Raw genomic sequence first — 22,434 nt, 5'->3', positions numbered from 1 at the left:
CTGACTCTCCAAAAATCACCTCTATGATGATGAGCATAGGCTAGCAGTTTTTTTCTCAAAGTGGATTGGATGGAGAAAGTCATGTTGTATGGGATAAGGAATGCATCAGAAAGGCTAACTATAAAATTGCTATGTCGGTCCCAAATGTTTGTTGACATGAAGTATCATAAAGATAACATCTGAGTCAAGCTGGACTCTTGGTGCCTTCTTGATCATGACTTTCTCATTGCCAACAGTATCAAACTGGTTTGGTACTGCCTCCTTCTGGATTATTTTTATTTATTTATTTGTTTACTTCTCAATCCTGGGTATTTCCTTACAAACCTCTCATCCTATTAATAGGGTCTGATCCATCTTTGTTTTTAAAATTAGGCATTACAATCAGTTCATATTGCTCAGGAATTGCTTTGCTGGATCACTCCACAGCTTTAACTGTTTTAACGCCTTGTTGGACTCATTGGTAAGATGGAATCAGAGCAATGCAGCCAGGAGATGAGAATGTAATACGGTACTCTTTGTCAGGAATGATTAATGACAAAAGACACCAAAGGCAGTGAGAGCTGATTGGAATTCAGCAAGGCCAGGCCAATGAATCATTCAGAGATGCAACAAATAGAGTATTATAGCATAGCCACAGCTACTGTATAATCTAACTGAAATTATTTTCCTAAAAGTTCTGGCGGAATTCTTTGGTAATTTTAGGAGCTACTTTCAGGATGCCCATGCCAATTAAAATTAGGTTTCCCCAAATTGAAGGAATCTGTATACGAATACAGCAATGCTATCAGTAACACCATGTGTCTGGTTTTTACATTATTAATTGAACAGCTCAAGTGTAGACTTTCTTATTAACCTAAGACTTTAGATCCTAGAAGTTATAATTTAGATTTATGGACTTTTAATATCCATTATGTTCTGGATGTTTCAGGGAACTTCTGATATAGTACAAGTTGTAATTCTGAAAAACAGGTAAGTAATTGGACCCTGAATGAGCCCATAAGGATTTAATGAATTAATTTCTTACTGCATACTAAGATTTATTTCATGGAATTTACTGCAACTACACTGCTTTGAACATCATCATTTTATTTTAGATTACTAAAATTAAACTTGCCTAATCATCATTAGAGTCTTTATTGTCCCATTCCCAGCAATTTCTGTTTTCAGGCAACATAACAAAATAAATTACATCAATGAACCAGAATGTTTTGTTTCTTTGCTTTTGTTTGTAACTGCTTTTTTGCTGCTTACAGAAATATTTTCTTATAAATACTTATTAGAGAGACTGAAACCGCTGCAAACATACATTCTCACTTCCCAGAAATTAATGGCAAACTCGGTGCATAATCATTTTTTGACTTATTATCTTATATATTCTAGAAAGTGCTTATTGTAGCGCGGTTGATTATTACATGGAGAAAGTGGTTAAGGGGAAACTTTTTAAAATTGAAAACACATTATTTGTGTAATGGAAAGACAGTATTAGTAGAGGAAACAAATCTTCATAAATACCTTAATTTGAGAATGGACTGACTACAGCTTCAGGCCTGCAAATGCGCCCTGGGTGATATTTTAAAATACAATATCCCAATACTTTGAGAAGGAAAATACACCAAAACTGCTATGTCTGCCCTCAGAGTAGCATTGCTGCAATTTAGGAAGCAAACAAAAATTGTCTTCTCAAAAAGAGGAGGAAAATATTTTGCACCAAGCCTCTCGCGTCATAATCTGTGCTCTCTTTAAATCATCACGGCTGGCTCTGGAATTCTGGGAATCAAAGTCCACATGCCTTAAAGTTGCCATGGTTGGAAAACCCTGCTTTAAATATTGTATCTCCTCTGCCTTGCTGAACAGGTGAATCAAAGGAACACAATGAGTACACTCACCTTCTCAAGCAGTTGCCTTAATTGCTTGCTTTTAGCATCTCTGGAGCATAAGTTTTGTTCCGGTGCAACCACGGTACAAATGCATCGTCCATCTGGGTCTTGTGCGGAACTATAAACCTGCCACCCTTCTTTGGGACTGATTTGAGTCTGAAAAGAAAACAACAATGTGTAGTAAGTGATGGGCTATTACAGATGGAAATTGAACACTGGAATGGCCTTTGCAAATGACTTTTCAAACCCACACACAAAAAATCAATCAATGTCTTAGAAAATAAGGATGCTTAAGGATGTGTAATTGCTTTAGAAAAGATGCATATGGTATCAATAACATCTTATTTATTTATTTTAAGTATTCACATAGCTGCCTATCTTCCAGCCAACTCTGGGCGGCTCCCAATCAAAGATTGAAAAAAAATGCATAAAAATCATTTTAAAACTATAAAATGGTTAAAGCATAAAACTTTTCACAACAACAAAAATCTAATGCCAATCCATGCTAATGTACAGTACCTTCATCATTTGGGGGGCGGGGGGAGAGCCGATTCTTTAAGGCTTTACAAAAGGCTAAAAGAGTGGAACTGGATTTGTAACTTGTTGTTTGTATCCTTATGATTTATAATGTTATCATAGTGATTGCTTCCTGATTGCTTATTTGTACCCTATGACAATCATTAAGTGTTGTACCTCATGATTCTTGACAAATGTATCTTTTTCTTTTATGTACACTGAGAGCATATGCACCAAAGACAAATTCCCTGTGTGTCTAATCACACTTGGGCAATAAATAATTATATTCTATTCTATTCTATTCCATTCACGACTGCATGATTTACTTAAAATCATGTGTTGTATGGTTTTAATGATGGGTTTTAGATGTTTTTTAAAAATAATATTTTTGTTATATTGTACTATTTTTGTTGTGAGCCGCCCCGAGTCTGCGGGGAGGGGCGGCATACAAATCTAATATATTAGTGTTGTTGTTGTTGTTGTTGTTGTTGTTATTATTATTATTATTATTATTATTATTATTATTATTATTATTAACAACATAGATGAACTTCAGAAGGCAAGATATTCCATAAGGCAAGGGTTGCCTGTTCTTGCCCAGCGGGCGAAGCCCCAAATAATTATGCAATACACAAACTTACAAACATAGTTTGTTTTATAAATTAAATGCAGAATCTTCTAATAGCTTCTTAGGAGCATAAAATAAAAAGCATGCTTTAATTTACAAACACTTCAAAGTGAACTAAGAAAAGGAAGAGCAAGGAAGTCCGGTTATCCTACTGAGCCTCCAACAGTTGGCAAAGTTCCTAGAAATTAGTCCTTGAAAAATCCAAGCCGAACAAAGTTAAACAAACTAGAATAACTGAGCAGGCTATGAACAAACAGGTTTTCAAAAACTGGTACCATGGAAACCTAGATTCAAGCCATGATACAAACTGGAAACACAGAGGTTAATATTCAAGAACTACGATAAAAATTATCACGGCAAACCCCACCTGGGTGGGTTTTCTTCCCCGGAGTGGGATGGGTGCAATGCCAGTGGATGCCAGGGAGCCCCCAACAGCCACAGATGGGGTCCTGGTTCGGGGCATTGCAATCGCCCCCCTGGATACCATATCCAGTCGTACCAACCCTGCCTCAAGTGCTGGGGCCCTTCTCCTCGTTTGGGGATGCACCAAATGGAGGCCCGCAATGCGAACCCCGACTGTGTTGCCAAGGGCTCTTCCACTTCCAGGGCCCCGAAGAAGGCCAGCAAAGTCACCAGAACTGGGATGTTTGGCCCTGCAACTCTCTGAATCTCCTCCTGCTTCTGTGGATGCTGAGGCATCACCAATGGCGGGTGTGACTCCAAGATGGGATGAGGGAGGCAGTGGCAAAGGTGACCTGACAGTAAGTGAAGCAGTCTGCCCCTTCCTCATAAGAGCCAAAATGGTGGTGCCAGAGATGGGGAAGGAGGGAGAAGTGGATGCTATGATAGACATGGGCTGTTCGAGTTAATAGTGGAGAGGCTGGGGATTCACACTCCTCGGCCCCTCACAAACCCCATCCGCTTCCAACAAGCAGACAGATCACTGATTGGAGGGACCCCTGCAATTCTCATCACTGAATTGGTGGAACTGCTGATGGGCTGGTACTGTGAATGTATTTGCTTGATAGCTGCCCCCAAAATGTCAGAAGCCATCATCCTGGGATTGGTGTGGCTAGAGAAGTGGACACCTACCATAAGATGGGAAAATGGGTACTGGAAGCTAAGCGTGCATATTGGGTCGACGTCCCCCCTGGGGAAACAGTAGCCCCAGGAAGGGTTGAAGCCTTGGAGGTTGGCCAATCTTCAACTGGCCGTCCCTGTAAGGGAAACTACCCCTCCAGGTTCCCAGAGGATGCCGAGAAAATACCGAGACCTAGAGAGGGTTTTTAGTGAGGAAGCATGCAATGATCTCTCCCCTTACTGGCCTACGGACTGTGTGATAGAGTTTGAATGGGGAGCCATGCTCTTGAAACCAAAGATGCATTCCATTTATTTTATTTATTTATTCTTTGTCCAAAATACAATACATATAAAAGAGAATAGACATTGAGTAATATATATAAAGATAGTAAGTAAAAAAAGAAGAGAAATATATGAGAGGGAGAGAATATATATATGAGATAAGGAAAGACAATTGGACAGGGGACGTTAGGCACACTAGTGCACTTATGCATGCCCCTTACTGGCCTCTTAGGAACTTGGAGAGGTCAATCGTGGATTGTCTAAGGGAGAAATGTTGGGGGTTGACACTATTGAGTCCGGTAATGAGTTCCACGCTTCGACAACTCGATTGTTAAAGTCATTTTATTTATTTTATTTATTACTTAGATTTGTATGCCGCCCCTCTCCGAAGACTCATGTTTTTTACAGTCAAATTTAGAGCGGTTAATATTAAGTTTGAATCTGTTGCGTGCTCTTGTGTTGTTGCGGTTGAAGCTGAAGTAGTCGTTGACTGGAAGGACGTTGCAGCATATGATCTTGTGGGCAATACTTAAATCGTGTTTTAGGCGCCGCAGTTCTAAGCTTTCAAGACCCAGGATAGTTAGTCTATTTTCGTAGGGTATTCTGTTTTGAGTGGAGGAGTGACCCCGAAGGACATGCTGTGTGCGTGCAAAACACCTTCCCCTTCCCCCTCATGAAGAACTTGCTGAACCACTTGTCTAAGGGCAAGATATTCACCAAGCTGGACTTAAGGGAAGCCTATTATCGCATCCAAATCAGGGAGGGAGATGAATGGAAAACTGCCCTCAACTGCCTGCTGGGAAGCTTCCAATTCAAGGTGACGCCTTTTGGACTTTAAGGAGCCCCCACGGTCTTTATGCAATGCATCATTACACAAAATTATTGGGCAGAAAAAAAGGAGAACACTATATATTTTGTTTGTTTGTTTGTTTGTTTGTTTGTTTATTTATTTATTTATTTAATTTGACTTCTCTGCCGCCCAATCCTGAAGGACTCAGGGCGGCTCACAAAAGTATAAAATTACAATAACAATAAAAAAAAGAAGTCAAGGGAAAACCCCCCCAGCAATTTCTAAAATCCAAATTAAAACTTTAAAACAGTTTAAACAACACACATACTACTCATTTATACCAATTCATATACATGGATAAGCTAGTGGTTGATTTAGGGCCTCCAGGCCTGCTGGTATAGCCAGGTCTTCATGGCCTTACGAAAAGCCAGCAGGGTGGGGACCATACGGACCTTGGGGGGGGAGTTGATTACATAAAGTCGGGGCAGCAACAGAGAAGGCCCTGCCCCGCAGCCCCACCAACCTGCATTGTTTAGCTGATGGGTCCTGGAGGAGGCCAACTCTGTGTGCTCTAATTGGTCTCTGGGAGGTATGTGGCAGGAGATGGTCCCATATATTTGTAGCCTAATATTTGGTCCACTTAATATCTGTAACCTCCCAAATTCCTATTAGCCAGCATGTACTGGATTTGTGGGGGGAAATATCTGGATCACTTGAATAACAGTAGCAAGATACAGTATGCCCTCTTTATTTTATTTTTTATTTTGGGGGGAATTTAATTATTATTTGTTCATTTTTCAATATATAAATCAATAAAAAATTTAAAAAGTACTGTGTCATATATATCATACGGTTATTTACATTCATTTCTATATACAGTATCTTTAACCAGTTACACCACATATTCCACATCTGGTAAAATTTTGTTTCCTGTTTGCCTTTCATTTCCGGCGTGAGCCTATACATCTCTGCATTGTTCAAGCATTTTATCTATAATCCTTTCATCACTTGGTGTATTTTCACATTTTTAGTGTTGGAATATACCCTCTTTAATCTAGAGGTGGCAATGGAGATGGAGGGTAGCTAAAATTCCTTAATTGTTTGCTGCTGCAACCCAACAGGACCGACACAGACTTCAGAGGATAATCAGAACTGCAGAAAAAACAATTGCTGCCAACCTGCCTTCCATTGAGGACCTGTATACTGCACGAGTCAAAAAGAGGGCGGGGAAAATATTTACTGACCCCTCACATCCTGGACACAAATTGTTTCAACTCCTACCCTCAAAACGTCGCTACAGAGCACTGCACACCAAGACAACTAGACACAAGAACAGTTTTTTTCCGAACGCCATCACTCTACTAAACAAATAATTCCCTCAACACTGTCAGACTTTCTACTAAATCTGCACTTCTATTCTACTAGTTTTTCTCATCATTCCTATCACCCATTTCCTCCCATGTTGACTGTATGACTGTAACTTGTTGCTTATATCCTAATATTTTATTAATATTGCTTCTTCATTGCTTATTTGACCCCTATGACAATCATTAAGTGTTGTATCACATGATTCTTGACAAATGTATATTTTATTTTATGTATGCTGAGAGCATATGCTTCAAGACAAATTCCTTGTGTGTCCAATCACACTTGGCCAATAAAAAATTCTATTCTATTCTATTCTATTCTATTCTAATTGTTTTAAAATGCCTACCGCAGGCTCCATGTGACTATGATATTTATTTATTTATAAAATGTATTGGCCCCCCATCTTACTATATTGCTAGAGGAAATGAGGTGATATTTTATTTTACTTTTTTTTTTTTTTAAAAGAGAGATGTTTAAGGCCTGCTGGAGGATTAATACTCATATTTCATTAATTACTGCAGCAGTAATAGATGCAGCAGCTGCAGTAGTGGTGGCGGCAGTACTATTAGTTAACAGCAGCAACAGCAGTAATACAAAAGTTCTTCAGCTGCCAAATCTTGACAATTCTGGGGAGGGGGATTGTGGAGGATTCCACAGACCACAAAAGAATATGTTAGGGGACACAGTGGTCAACCTGGCCAGCCTCTTCATCTTTATTCTCAAATAAAGTAAAGTTTAATTTAAATAACCAGATATTTCTTTGCTCATTCCTTTTCTTCCTTGTGACTCCTTTCCTTTTTCTGGTTCCAAACATTATCCTCACTAAACGCTTTGCCTCTGTTCTGTCTTCTTTTCTGACAAATTAATGGGCAACCGTTGCCCTTTTATCTTGTAACTGTGATGTTTCTTCCTCATTGTTTGCATTTATTGCTGTTTTACCTGTTTTGACTTTTGTAAACCACCTTGAAATCACTGATAAAAGGCAGGCCAATAAACAACATGTCTGTTTTAATTGGAAGCTTTCCCCCCCCCATGGGCCAAGAGGAGGCAGGGACTCCAAGGTGGGATTAAGAGCAGTGAATCAATTTGATTTTCCCCTGCACAGACGTGTGTTTTGCTTTCTTGCAAGCATGGAATTTAAGCAGCTCTCTCCATCTAGCTGACATTTACTTAAAACAGGAAAGTACGGGCAAAAAATATATGCCGTTTCTTTCAGGAGAATACAGTCTAGCTACCTGGCTCCCAAGAGACTTAGAAACCACTCACTGATCTGTAAAAGAGGATGGAAGCTTCCCTAAAATGTTAGGAGAAGAACACCAAACTCATTTTTCTTACATAAGATCCTGGATGTTAATTTATATTAGCCATATTCTTTCATCTAGCCTAAATTTGTGATGGTTCTTCGTCCCCTGTCCAATTGTCTTTCCTTTCTTTCACCTATCATATATATTCTCTTCCTTTCATATATCCTCTCCTCTAAGTTCACTTTTACCCTTATATATATTGTTGTGTCCAGAGGATAGTTAGGCCTTGTACCCGCCCCATATTCCTTGGGCGGGAAAATACTACAAGCTGATTGGTTGGCTCGGCCTGGCAGCCCGGCATATATATACCGTGTTTCCCCGATAGTAAGGCAGTGTCTTACTATCTTTTTACCCCCAAAAGCCCCACTGTGTCTTACTTTGGGGGTATGTGTTATATTGTCCCGGGCACCGGGGCCGGCTCGTCTTCGGGCTTCGGCCCGGGCGAGGCCTCTTCTCCTCCGGGCGGGCGGCGTTAGGCGGCGTTGCGCGGCAGCCCGTCGGGCCCGGCCTCCATCCCTCCTGCGCCGTGGCGGGGCCGGTCTGCGATGCGCGTCCTGGGGGCACCCGGCTGGCCGGCTCCGGAGGCTGCGGCTCTTCCCGCTGCTGCCCAACGCCGAGGATGCCCTGCGCCCAGCCCGGCTACGGCAGCAGGCAGGCAGGCAGCCCCAGGCGCGGCGGGGAGAGCAAAGGCGGCTTCGGCCCGGGCGAGGCCTCTTCTCCTCTGGGCAGGCGGTGTTAGGCGGCGTTGCGCGGCAGGCGCGGCTGCCCGGAGGAGAAGAGGCCTCGCCCGGGCCGAAGCCGCCTTTGCTCTCCCCGCCGCGCCTGGGGCTGCTTGCTCTCCCCGCCGGGCCGGGCCGAAGCCGCCTTTGGTCTCCCCGCCGCGCCTGGGGCTGCCTGCCTGCCTGCTGCCGTAGCCGGGCTGGGCGCGGGGCATCCTCGGCGTTGGGCAGCAGGCAGGCAGGCAGCCCCAGGCGCGGCGGGGAGAGCAAAGGCGGCTTCGGCCCGAGCGAGGCGTCTTCTCCTCCGGGCGGGCGGCGTTAGGCGGCGTTGCGTGGCAGGCGTGGCTGCCCGGAGGAGAAGAGGCCTCGCCCGGGCCGAAGCCGCCTTTGCTCTCCCCGCCGCGCCTCGGGCTGCCTGCCTGCCTGCTGCCCAACGCCGAGGATGCCCCGCGCCCAGCCCGGCTACGGCAGCAGGCAGCCCCAGGCGCGGCGGGGAGACCAAAGGCGGCTTCGGCCCGGGCGAGGCCTCTTCTCCTCCGGGCGGGCGGCATTGCGCGGCTGGCCTCCATCCCTCCTGCGCCGCGGCGGGGCCGGTCTGCGATGCGCGTCCTGGGGGTGGCCGGCTCCAGAGGCTGCGGCTCCTCCCGCTGCTGCCCAACACCGAGGATGCCCCACGCCCAGCCCGGCTACGGCAGCAGGCAGGCAGGCAGCCCCAGGCGCGGCGGGGAGACCAAAGGCGGCGGCGGGAGTAGCGGACGCCTCCCTCGCTTTTAGTACCGTGTTTCCCCGAAAGTAAGACATATGTCTTACTTTCGGGGTATGGCTTATATAAGCCGACCCCCCTGAAACCCCCCATATGTCTTACAATCGGGGGGGTCTTACTATCGGGGAAACACGGTAGCTGCAGGCACGGCCATGTTTTGTCTTTGTTTAGTTCTGTAAACCGTTACTCCTCGTTAATAAAGAACCGTTATTATTACAAGATTGCAGTCCTTCATTCCTGCAAGGATTCAACATATATTACCACATGTCTATTTTTCTTCCTATGTATTTGTGTATTGGACAAATGAATAAATAAATAAAAATAAATAAAATAAATGTTGATAACAAATCCTTTCTATTGTCTAATGTTCAGCTCTTCTAGAAATGCCACTATTGTCTCTCCCAAATTTTAATAAGAGTCAATACGATGCACCTAATTACTTAATTGACATAATAATATTATAAAGTGACATAATCACCTTCGGGAAATCCATTTGTTTTTAAACTACTGGTTCTGTGGGCATGGCTTGGTGGGCGTGGTGTGGCTTGGTGAGCATGGCAGGGGAAGGAAACTGCAAAAGCTCCATTCCCATCCCACTCCTGGGGGAAGGATACTATAAAATCTCCCTTCCCACTCCACTCTTGGGCCAGCCAGAGGTGATATTTGCCTGTTACCCAAACTACTCAAAATTTCTGCTAGCAGTTCTCCAGAACCTATCAGAACTTGCTGGATTTCACCCCTGTAATCACCCCTATTCTTCTCTCCTGCAACTGGCATTTGAAAGCATCCTTGACCAACTCAGAGGTACATTGAATTTCCACTCAGTACTAAATATCCATTATTTTATTCAATTGCCCTTTAAGCCCATACATACTGATGACTATTGATCACATCTTATAGTGCAATCCACACAATACAGATAGCCTTTGACTTACGACCGGAATTGGGATTCAAATTTCCATTGTTAAGCAAGGCAGTTGTTAAGTGAGTCATGTTTGATTTTATGACCGTTTTTGCCATGGTTTTCAGTGAATTGCTGCAGTTGGTAAGTAAATAATGCAGTCATTAAGCAGCTTCCGATTTAGAAGCTTTTGAAAATATTACAAGCAAATATACTCCAGAAAACTCCTGCCCTGGATCTCACAGTAGAAGTTTTCAATAGATTTTTTTTTCAATGTTTCATTCAAAAACATTACAGCACAACATTGTACCTACCAAACCAAACATGTCAATGTACCAGATTCAACCCACAATGGTCCCGTAATATCTTTCATTCAATCTTCAAACAGATCAGGCACACTTGAATAGATATGACCTTTTAAGTTATGCTGAAGTTCTTTTTCAAATATGAATGTTTGATCCCGGGTTAATTTGTTTAATAAAAGACAGAACCATCTATAGTTGACCAAGGGTGGGTCTATAAGGGAGACCTTTACATTTCTAAGGTACCACAGCCCCAACAGGGTTTCCACCCCCACATCAAATGTTTGAAGACTTGTACTATTGAATGTAGTGTAGCATCCGGTACATTTAAAAGATGAGAATCCCATTTCAATGCAGTGTTAAAACTGAAGGGGTAGTAAACATTTGAAAATTCATATACTGTATACAACAACTCAGGGATGGGCTACTGCCCGGATGGGGATGATGACACAGTGGGGTAGCAAAAATGGAGCTCCACCCCAAAGCACTGAAAGATGTTGCAAGAAAATGCAGAGTATCCTGCATAAGCCATATCCACAGTGTGATAGTAAAAGGTTTGGTAACCCTTCACTGCCACAATTGTACAATTGTGGAAGAGGTGGTTAGTTAGTTGGGGAAGCAACATGAGAAAATATTATTTTACTGAAAGAGTGGTAGATGCTTGGAACAAACTTCCAGCAGACATGGTTGGTAAATCCACAGTAACATGCCTGGGATAAACAAATATCCCTCGTAAGATAAAATACAAGAAATAGTATAAGGGCAGACTAGATGGACCATGAGGTCTTTTTTTTTTGCCGTCAATCTTCTATGTTTCTAGTTTGATTACTATCCTAATTCTGGGAGCCTGTGAAAACATATGAAGTCACAGTTATACAAAGATACATGGATATTGATAGTGATATCTTATCTAAGTCATCCAAATACCTGATTGCATTATTATTAATTCTATAGAATCTATTGCAATTCTGGAAAGAAATTTTATAGAAAACTGCCTATTTAATTCTTTATCACTCAAAGCTGGAGTCTGAAACGTGATCACATCAGGAAGAAAAATCCCTCAAAAAGAATGAAATCCTGAGAAGCCTCTATCTGAACTGCTTATAAGAACATCAAAATATCCCTTGGGATACATCTTTGCACATTCCATTTTCAAGATGTACATGTCTTATTTACAATGCAAGCCAGCGCATCATATCACCTGGCTTTCCCTGAAAGCTTATAATTAAACCAAGCAAAACTAAGCAAAACAGGCCATAAAATCAAAAGCAAGCAGAAATTAAAAAGTAAATAAAACAACAATGTCCAAATAAACAAAAAACCCTCACTACCACCCCAAATAGACGAGACACCAAGGTTAGTACCATTAGGCAACCCTGCTGTTTTAGAATAACCAGATAATAAAATTCTGCTTATTTCATGGTGGTACCAAAACAGACATATGAAAATGATCTAAAATGGCAGCACCTAGAGAAGGTACTCCCTTTAAATATCCAGATCTCAAGGCATTTAGAGGCATAACAGCTAAATCCAACTTTTTACACTGGACTTGAAATGGATTGTGAAGTGGCTCAAATAAAAAATTAATGGTGTATGCTGTTGAAATGATTGAGTCCTGGGTAGGAACCTCAAAGTTCCCAAACCATTTTAAAAACTGACTCATGTATTATGTATCACAGTCATCTAAAGTTTAAAGCAAAATGTATGGCTGCATCTGAAAGCTAAAATTCCCTATTGAGCATGCATGGTAGGAAACTTGCCTATGCTATTTATCTCAAAATACAAGGGAGTTGTTCCACTCCTGAGTGGGAATGAAGGGGGGGGGGAGATTATTCCTCAGTTATGCTTCCTCAAATGTTTTTTTCCACTGGAAAGGACAGGACTTTCTGCCTAAGAGCAATGTTTATGTGGAATTTACTCCCTAGGTCAACTGTTCAGTAATCAGGAAATGGGATGAATGTTCAACCTACAGTCTACATAGATCCCGTCTTGTCCTCGTCCACAATTATGTTGTTTCCACAGTAATGTCTACCCAGCTTGGAAAAGCTGGGCTGCTTATTTATTAATGAAACTTCCTGCCACCCTTTTGACAATCATTTCTAATAATGGCTTAATAATACATTACAAGCTTTCGGTGGAATTGAAAAGCCCACAGAATAAAACACTGGTGATGGTTGCTATTTAGGGAAAGCAGAAGAAGTAGCCATTTGAACAATAATTGATGCTTCTGCTGCAGATGTAGTGAAATCACATTGCGAAAAGATGGATGGGGTGAAAAAACATTATCCCAGATCTATCTATCTATCTATCTATCTATCTATCTATCTATCTATCTATCTATCTATCTATCTATCTATCTATCTATCTATCTATCATCTATCTATCTATCTATCTATCTATCTATCATCTATCTATCTATCTATCTATCTATCTATCTATCTATCTATCTATCTATCTATCTACCTACCTAATCTATCTAATCTAATCTATCTATCTATCTATCTATCTATCTATCTATCTATCTATCTATCTATCTATCTATCTATCTATCTATCTACCTACCTACCTACCTACCTACCTAGCATTACTCATCTCACAGAAATGAGACTCTGTACATAATGGATCATATGAAACGATCCAGATTCAAAGAGAAAAAGGTGATATGGACCACAGATAAGTATGTCACCTTGTCAATAATTCCTTGAACCCAATGCATTTTTTCCTGAATTGATTTCAGAGCAGCCAAATACCCCTTGAAAAAAGTTCCAACTTCTATAAGAAGTAACAAATATCTCTACATGCTCTAAATCAGGGATGTCAAACATGTGGCTCACGGCCCAGATGTGTCACACAAGGGCTGCCCCAGGTTTAGCAAAGAGGGAAAAAGTTGTGATATGTCACATGACAACAATGTGACACCCCTGGTCTAAACGTATAATGCATACAGTATGTGTTTTAAACAAACAAATAAATTTCAATCCGGATTGCTGCACAGCCCTACTAAACAGTAATCGCTCTGATAGTTACTTCAATAGGATCAAACATTTAATGTAAATTAACAGTAAAAGCAAATGTATGATTTGTCTTGGGCCTGAGGTACATGGATATGAAATCGTACTCAACTTTACTGTCAAAGTAGAATAGTGGCCCCATTTGACAACTAGATAGAGTTTTGATCTCAGTTATCATAAGGGTGGTAAAATCAGGATCTTAGATGTGGGTGCAAAAGAAGAAGCAAGACACAGGAACAGTTCAACATCTTTATTGCTCTTAGTAGATTGCAATGCAAACTGCCGGCACGCTGCAGGGAAGCCACTGTTATGGGCCTCCCTGTAACCTAGTCAGTCACCGACAGCAGTTTAGATATCCTGCTGCTAGATCAGCCAATCAGCGGCGGCTATGCAAATCCATGCTACCTACAGTCATACGTAACAAAGGTTTGATCCTATCACTTGAAGGTTTTAAATATAGAACATGGTAACTGTTCTGTCTGGGTTCCCCCAGACGCCAACACCAACTAAAAAGAGTATCCAGACACGCTGGTAAAAAGCAAAGTCATTTTATATCTTTGAAAACAAACACAGATAACAAAAACTGTTCTTACAAACTGGAATGCTGTGAAGCTTTACAGAAGAGTCATGACGGCCAGACAATACAACAGGCTTCTTGCTGGCACACACACCACTGTAGATAATAAAACCCACGCCTCCCCCAAGTTTTCAGCCTTCAAGGCCACAAGCCAGAATCAGAGATGCCAAGGATCGAAGCAAGGTCACAGGACTCCCAAAAGATAACTCTCCACAATACAGGAAGGGCGGGCCTGCCTTTTCAACCTTTCTGAGGAGAACCACACCCAAACCCAGCTGTTGCCTATTAGGGATGGAAGTACCTGGCTAATTGTCCCCTTCTTTGTGCTGCCCTTCTCTGCCTCATATCTATGATGGCTTGTGTGTTCTCATCTAATGTCTCCAGGCTACTCGCTGGGGAGAGCTCCCCCCCCCGGGGGTCTCAGGCTGTTCCCCCTCCTCCTCGTCCTGACATTCCTCTTCCCCATCTGCCTGGTCCTCCTCCTCCTCCTGTTCCTCGTCCTCCCCCACTGAGCATGGAGCCGGCAGAGTTCCAGCCGTTCCCTGAGGAGCCTCAGACTGAATCACAACAGTAACAGATCTGAAAGCACATGTTATAGTTCTAGAGGGTCTTCTACAAAGGTTCGGGGTGGAGAAATTCTAGCTCTTTAGTTTTGGGCCTGTCTCCTACCTGGTCTACCAGCAGAGCCAATGGTTAGAGATGATAGGAGCTAGAGTATTAAAACCTCAAGAGAAATACAAGGTCCTGCCTAGAAAAGTATGCTTTATGTGGGATTGCATGTGCAAATTGAGAAAAGTGTGGCTTTATAATCTAAATTGGTTTAATGAGGAAGGCAAGAAAAGAGATTAAAGTAAAGAGGAGAATCATACGCGACTCTTTTCAAACTTAAACAAAAAACCATTCAGGAACAATGCCACACTAGGTCCTCAAGTGTTTGCATACCAGATTTGTTCTATTCTTAAGAGTAATCACCGCAAGATCTTTTCAAATAGCTTTTCCATACCTCTGGTGCATATTTAAAATGAAGCATTTCCATAGAAAAGCTTTTTGGGATTGGGATCCCAGGTTTAAGTGATTGAAAGTATCAGGCTATATTTAAGTTCCAGTGCTTCAGAGCCTGGTTTGACACTGTTTCCCACAGCTCTCTGATTTTTAGATGGGCTTCTCTTCCTAGGAAAATTGGTTCAGAACACGCACTTGGGCTGTAACAATATCTCCCACTGTCATATCTACTGCTGGCAGATTTGAATAAGAGATGGTGGTGGTGGGGAATATCAAGGAAGATTTAAAGTAAAAAATTCTTTCTGCAAAGTTAAAAGACTGCCTGGCTACCCTCAGTAAAACACAGAATTTCACTCTACATGAAATGGAGGGGGAACTTTCTTTTTGATACATTAAATATTAGAAGCCAAAATTAGCAAGCCAAAGGAACAGGAGGGGAAAGGAAGTCTAGGGGAACATTTGAAGGGAATGTAGGTTTGAAACAGTGGTGGGTTGCTCCCAGTTTGGCCCGGTTCTGTGAACTGGTAGTGCCAGTGGCGGGATGCTCCACCCACCCACCCAGAACGCTCCGCCCACCCACCTGGGACACTTCTGCTCATGTGCAGAAGAGTTGTGCATACACGCGAGCCAGTAGCAACAGATTTTAGAACCTACTACTGGTTTGAAAGGAAGGAAGGTGTTAGGGATTCTTGGACTTAGATTTTGATTGGAGAAAAATTTGGAGGCTGTCGAATCTCACTTTTCTTTTCCAAAGCTTTGGCCTAGATTCAGAGTAAATTTTAATGGTAACTTCAGCTCGAGCTGATGAAAAGAATTAGAGGAAGGGGACTATGCAGAAACAATGGGTTTTCTTTCTGATCCCTCTTAAAAGGGTTCTGAAAGCAAAGAGAGAGAAATATAAATCCCATCATTTCTCTTTTTGTTGTAATATCTACTTGTGAGATGCTACTACTGTCCTTAAGAGTAGTGGTAACTGGCAATCTCAGTTGTTCTGTACTATATATCCCACTGTTCTTTGATATTGAACTTGTCAGGTAAGAATGACAAAGCTTAATTCTAAAATATTTGAATGGTCTCAAGTAATTTTTGAAGCTTACTTTAGAATTTTCAAAAAAAGGCCCGCTCTATCAGGAATATAAGTTGGCAAACTGCAACATTTAGATCACAACTGCTTTTACAATGCTTGTGAATAGTAGGTTAAAGCGCTACATTTTTTAAAAGTAGGTGGAGTCAAGACAAAAATGAAGCTGGGCTTTATTTTAATTTCCGTTTTATTTTAGATAGTTTGTGGCAGTGGTGAAATCCAACTTTTTTACTACCAATTCTGTGGGTGTGGCTTGGTGGGCGTGGCAGAGGAAGGATACTGCAAAATCCACATTCCCAGCCTATTCTTGTGGGAAGGATATTGCAAAAGCTCCATTCCCACCCAACTCTGGGGCCAGCCAGAGATGGTATTTGCCAGTTCTTCAAACTACTCAAAATTTTCATTAGCGGTTCTCCAAACTATTCAAAATTTCTGCTACAGTTCTGCAGAACCTATCAAAACCTGCTGGATTTCACCCCTGGTTTGCGGGCCACATGATGACAGCCAGTTTGGTCTAGTGGGTAAGGCACCAGATTACAAAGTGGGAGATCATGAGTTCACGTCCTGCCCCAGCCATGAAATTCAATTGGGTTAACCTTGGGTTAGTCTCACTCTCTCAGCCCAACTCACCTCACAGAATTGTGTTTGAGGGAGAAATAGGAGAAGGAATATTCACATGTTGAAAATGTTTGCCACATTGAATTATTTGTAAAATAATAAAGGCAGGATACAAATAAATGAATACATTCAACCATTTCTTCCTGTTGCCTAACACACTATAATTTGGTGGAAGATTTTGAGGAATTTTAGGGGCTGCCCCAGTGGTGAAATCTACTTACTGTCCCTACCAGTTCCAAAGTACATATGTGCGTGCCACCATTGCACGTGCTTTTTCACCCTCTATACATGCACAGAAGGCTTTGTGCATGCACAGAGAATTAAAAACAAGAAAATGGCGATGTCTGGGTGGGTGGGCAGAGCCTTGTACTGCTGCCGCTACCGGTTCTCCTAACCATTGGCGGCCACTGCTACCGGTACACCCAAACCGGGGCATACTAGTAGGATTCCACCACTGGGCTGTCCCTTTCGCTTTGAGGATTTATTCCTAGTGGAGATAAAGAGATGTTGAATGGGAAACAACAAAGAGAATGGAAGAATAGAAGCTGTTTCTTTTCTGGAGAGCTCAATGGGACATATGGGTCCACTAAAGTTTAACTAGTCATAGTTGTTCCTGCTTGTTAGCTATGGTAGTACTTTTCAGGTTTAGTACAAACAAAGTTGGAGAAAAGGAAGAAGATAAATTCATACAACATATCTGAGAAAAACAAGACAAGTAAGTATTAAGTCCTGCTTTTATGAAGAGAGGCAATGAGGTCAACGTTTTTATGAAGGTTTATACTGGAAGAATACAAACGTTTCTCCATCTTTTGCTTTTAGTTTGACTGGGATGTGGGTGTAGCTTCAGCAAGCCAACATTTTATCAAATCGGCTGAGTGATGCTGCAGGGCAAGTAGAAAAGCAAATGTAGAAAATTAGCACCCATCCCTTTCCCGGAAGAATGAAATACTTTGAGAAATATTAAAAAGGCAGAATATTGTATTGCCCTCAATGAGAAATGGGGAACCATGTTTTTAGAGGGAGAAAGCAGTCCTCTCTTTTTCATAATAGTCTTCGGAGAGGGGTGGCATACAAATCTAAGAAATTGAATTGAATTGAATAATAGCCTACAGCAGATGTCAGCACTTAAGAGATAAAGGGATAGATAGTTCTATTTATAGGCAAATACCCTCACCCAAGATCCAACATAGAAGAAGCTTTTAAGCCACAATAGCCACAACACTCTTTAGGAGCATAACATCACCCCAAACCTCAACCAAATGTAGCTCAGACAAATACCTAGGACTTGTACTTTGCCTATAGAGCCTGCTATGACCCCTACATAACCCCTGCATGATCCTATGGAAATCTGAAAAACAGCCAATAGAATACATGGTGTTACACAGGAACAGGAAGCTGAAATGCAAAGCCCAAGAGAAAGTATAACCCACTACTCTCAACTCCATGTAGTCAGCTGCCCAGAACCACCCTGTGGTTCTGCTTCATCATTAAACCATCTTTCTAATCAGCTTCCAGCCTCCACTTTGTCTCCAGTGCCTTTGGAACTGAACCAGATGGATATTTCTTGCCACAGAAAGGATTGTACATCAATTTATTTTGACTTTCATATCTCCATAAGAAGGAGAAAGCATGAAAAACAATCCCCCGCCCACCCCATTTACATAGGTATGGGTGAAGGGTCTATCAAAGAGTTTTATAGGATTTGAAGAAGGTAGGGGAAAATAAGATCTCTACTGGATTTGGCGGCCTGCTCAGAAATTAGGATTCGGCAGTAACCATATGCCTTTCTCTCTCTCCTTCTCACGCACACAAGCAATAGGATAGTCAACATTTGGTAATAAATCATTTTTTTATTTTTTAGAAATTTAATAACTATGCATGAGCAGAAGATAAATAATAATATTGCGGTGACTGACATTTATTTTGATGACTGATTTATTACTTCTGGGATGTCCTGCCTGAATCTCTCTATCTTTTTTTTTTTTACTAAGATATGGGAAGCACAAGCATTCCCCACAGCTGCCATTCTCAAAAGGTTATTCTATGCTTGCTTTATCTACCTATCAATCAGTCATAATATGTGAACATTGTTATGCATTTTCTCTCTATATGTTTAGCATTTCTCTCTTGTTTCTGGCATTTCCCAATAAGGCTAGCAATATATTTTTGGGAAATTCAGATGGCCTTATTTTATGCTTTACTTTCCATTCTATCTTTCTTTCAGCGAGTTAGGGTAAGGTGATATAGAGAGTAAGGAAGGTAACTTTGAAAGAGATAAGTGAGATCTCTTACAAAAGCGACAAGGGAAAAACATATCTCCAAAACAATGCAAAAATAACTTAATCAACTCCTCAATTTACATAGGTATAGGAGGGAGGGGTGTACAATAGAATAAGACCTGGAAGATTCTGTTATTATAATCACTCTGAATAAAGGCCAACTCCTATAGAATTGTTTCCTGATCTAGCCTACCTAGTTAAAAATATTCTAAAGGCTAATAAATATTCTACTCTTATGCTGTAGGATGAGTCCAGCGCTCAAAAGGAGCTGATGAGATTTGTGGCCAAGAAAACATCAGAGTGCAGATTTCCCCAGATATTACAAAAATCACACAGGTTTCTGGAATAATACAGAATACAAATACAAAGTTTTGGGGTCAACGTGTAACTTTTACCAATAGTTCTATGGAAAAAAAGAAAAGAAAAAGAAAGTGCTAATAATGCTGAATTGTCCTTCTCAGATATGACTCCACTATGACCTATAGGACTGCATTAGCTCATTCTATGTGAACTAAGAAGAATCCTTTGAGGTCCTTTGGGTATTCAATGAACTCCAAATTTTTCAGAGAGGGCCACAGAAGTTACAAAAACTGGCTGATGTTAACTTCCTTTCTGATAAATATAAAGAAATAACGGCATTTCTGATAACTATTCTGAAATATAACTATTCTTAATTCAATGGTCTGCGCAGAAGGACTTCACAATAGAGCAAAATGAATGGTTCAAATGAAAAGCACTAAAAATCATGATTCCATTCTTGTTTCCTGCCCGCAGGCAATGAACAAATTCCATATTGATTAGTAAATTAGATCACGTGTTTAGTTTCCAACTGCTATTTAGCCCTGAGCTGCTCTTAACCTGATATTTGATTGCAATCACAATGAAAAGAGTACAGGTAAGGAGGAACCTTTGGAGCAGGAAAATTCAGTTAAGTGCCTCCTCGTCAAACTTTCATTAGCTCCGTTTCAGCAAATGATATGGCAAAGAATTCACCCATTTTATCCAGCTATTAAGACAGCTATTAAGACCACAGACAGAGAGGCTTGCTTCTTTAGTACCAAACAAGACTTTTTGGCAAGCATCGTACTACACTTCAGCAACAGTACACATAATGGAATCCATCCTGAAAAGTCAGTGGACATCTTTAGCCAATAACAACCACTAATTTGGCATGCTGCCCTAATCAAATGGTTTGCAAGAGTGTTTTCTTTTTGTCATAAAGCTTTCTTTCTTTCTTTCTTTCTTTCTTTCTTTCTTTCTTTCTTTCTTTCCTTCCTTCTTTCCTTTCTTTCTTTTCCTTCCTTCCTTCTTTCTTTTCCTCCCTCCTTTCTTTCTTTCTTTCTTTCTCCTCTGGAAAACTCTAAAAGTCTCGCTTTTTGCTCTGGGACATCCCAAAGACTGTGTTGAAAACAAAGCAAGAAAAAGGCAGCCATCCTGCAGTGTGCAACAGTTTTGTAAGAAAAGGAAGCAGAACAGCTCAAGTTTTAATCATGCTTATTTTGTATAATCACAGCAAGGCTTTTTGGAAATCACAATGCAGAAAGTGGAAAGCGAACAAACAAGAATGCCTTTGGTGTTTTAAGACTTGTACAAATACCCGTGCCTTAGACAAATATTTTAGAAAGCTTTTTTTTTTTAAAAAAAAAACCATTCTGTATCCAGTTGGCAAATGTTCTTTCCAGCACGTAAATCTATAAGTTGCAACATGCATTAATAACTTGAAAGAAAGGAAGGGAGAAGGAAGGTTCCTACTAGAAGCATGCAAAATTATAATCACAGTCTCTGGGTCACTTTAAAGAAAAGCCCTAGCAAAATGTCTCTTCCCTTCCCTTCCCTCTCAAGCCCACAAAAACTCTCCAGAGAATGAAGTTACTTACTAGCTTGTTAAAAGTGGACAGTCTGGTGGTATTCAGTCCTACCAGTGACGGGAGCGTTTGGGACATCCAGTTAGAAATCATAGCCATGGTACTAAGCACAGCACCCAGCTTGAGCAGCGAAGGACTCATTGCTGTGGAAGCTAATGAGTTTTCATAGTGAGTGATTACCATCCTAGAGTAGACTGGCAGAGAAAGAGGCGTGCCTGCAACTCACAACATCCATGGCATGTAAAGGGTTCAGCCTCCCTAGATTTAATCATCTTCCAAAATGCACATCCAAGCTGCTTCTTTCCCCTCCCTCCTCCTCCAAGCACTGGCGTTGAAGCCTCCTCTCTTTGTACCACATAGCAAGGCAGGCTGGTCACAGGCACAAAAGCCTTTAATGCTCATAATAATAGTTTTTGCCTGGGCGGCAAGAAAAGAATATGGGGAGGAGAACAGACGGTCACTTCACCAGGAGTGGGCAGCTTGCTGGCTAATGAGGCAGTGGTCCAAGGCCAGAGATAACAAAGTCAACCTGCTACATTTAGCAGGTGGTTAGAGAACAGACTTCATGGAGAACATCTGTGGGCATTTGTTAAGTAGGGATAAGGCCATGAATGTCTTGATAGAAACATAGAAGACTGATGGCAGAAAAAGACCTCATGGTCCATCTAGTCTGCCCTTATATATTCCTGTATTTTATCTTAGGATGGATATATGTTTATCCCAGGCATGTTTAAATTCAGTTACTGTGGATTTATTTATTTATTTATTTATTTATTTATTGATTGTTTGATTGGATTTGTATGCCGCCCCTCTCCATAGACTCGGCCGGCTAACAACAATGATAAAAACAGCATGTAACAATCCACATTTACCAACCACATCTGCTGGAAGTTTGTTCCAAGCATCTACTATTCTTTCAGTAAAATAATATTTTCTCACGTTACTTCTAATCTTTTCCCCAGCTAACCTCAGATTGTGCCCCCTTCTTCTTGTGTTCACTTTCCTATTAAAAACACTTCTCCCCTGAACCTTATTTAACCCTTTAACATATTTAAATGTTTTGATCATGTCCCCCCCCTTTCCCTTCTCTCCTCCAGACTATACAGATTGAGTTCATTAAGTCTTTCCTGATAAGTTTTATGCTTAAGACCTTCCACCATTCTTGTAGCCCGTCTTTGGACCTGTTCAATTTTATCAATATCTTTTTGTAGGTGAGGTCTCCAGAACTGAACACAGTATTCCAAATGTGGTCTCACCAGTGATGTTGTTGCCATTGTCAACAAGTTTATTTTATTTTATTTTTATTTATTATTTTTTCAAGCATATATAAGTTTACAGTAAAAGTATAACCATGTGATGGTTATGAGTACATGGGAACATTAGGACAGGGACAATAGGCATGTTGGTGCACTTATGCACACCCCTTACAGACCTCTTAGGAATGGGGTGAGGTCAACAGTAGAAAGTC

The 22,434-nt window shown here is 41.3% G+C and overlaps 1 protein-coding gene across 3 annotated transcripts in view; it reads right to left on the bottom strand.

Moving 5' to 3' along the window:
- The window catches only part of OLFM3 (olfactomedin 3), a 250,479-nt gene that overhangs the window by 68,206 nt on the left and 159,839 nt on the right, over positions 1-22,434 (bottom strand). The window contains exons 1-2 of one of the 3 annotated variants that reach the window (XM_070746447.1): positions 20,979-21,283; positions 1,887-2,033 (exon numbers count right to left, since the gene is read on the bottom strand). The exons of 1 other annotated variant lie outside the window; for it this stretch is intronic. In XM_070746447.1, coding sequence (XP_070602548.1) covers positions 1,887-2,033; positions 20,979-21,149 — 318 coding nt within the window. In that variant the 5' untranslated portion in view covers positions 21,150-21,283. Of the gene's footprint in view, positions 1-1,886; positions 2,034-20,978; positions 21,284-22,434 lie in introns of those variants that run through there. One more of the 3 variants, XM_070746448.1, reaches the window with a different exon arrangement.

This window comes from Erythrolamprus reginae, chromosome 3 (assembly GCF_031021105.1).
Source record: "Erythrolamprus reginae isolate rEryReg1 chromosome 3, rEryReg1.hap1, whole genome shotgun sequence".
NCBI lineage: Eukaryota > Metazoa > Chordata > Lepidosauria > Squamata > Dipsadidae > Erythrolamprus > Erythrolamprus reginae.
This window is presented reverse-complemented; position numbering and strand designations above follow the sequence as displayed.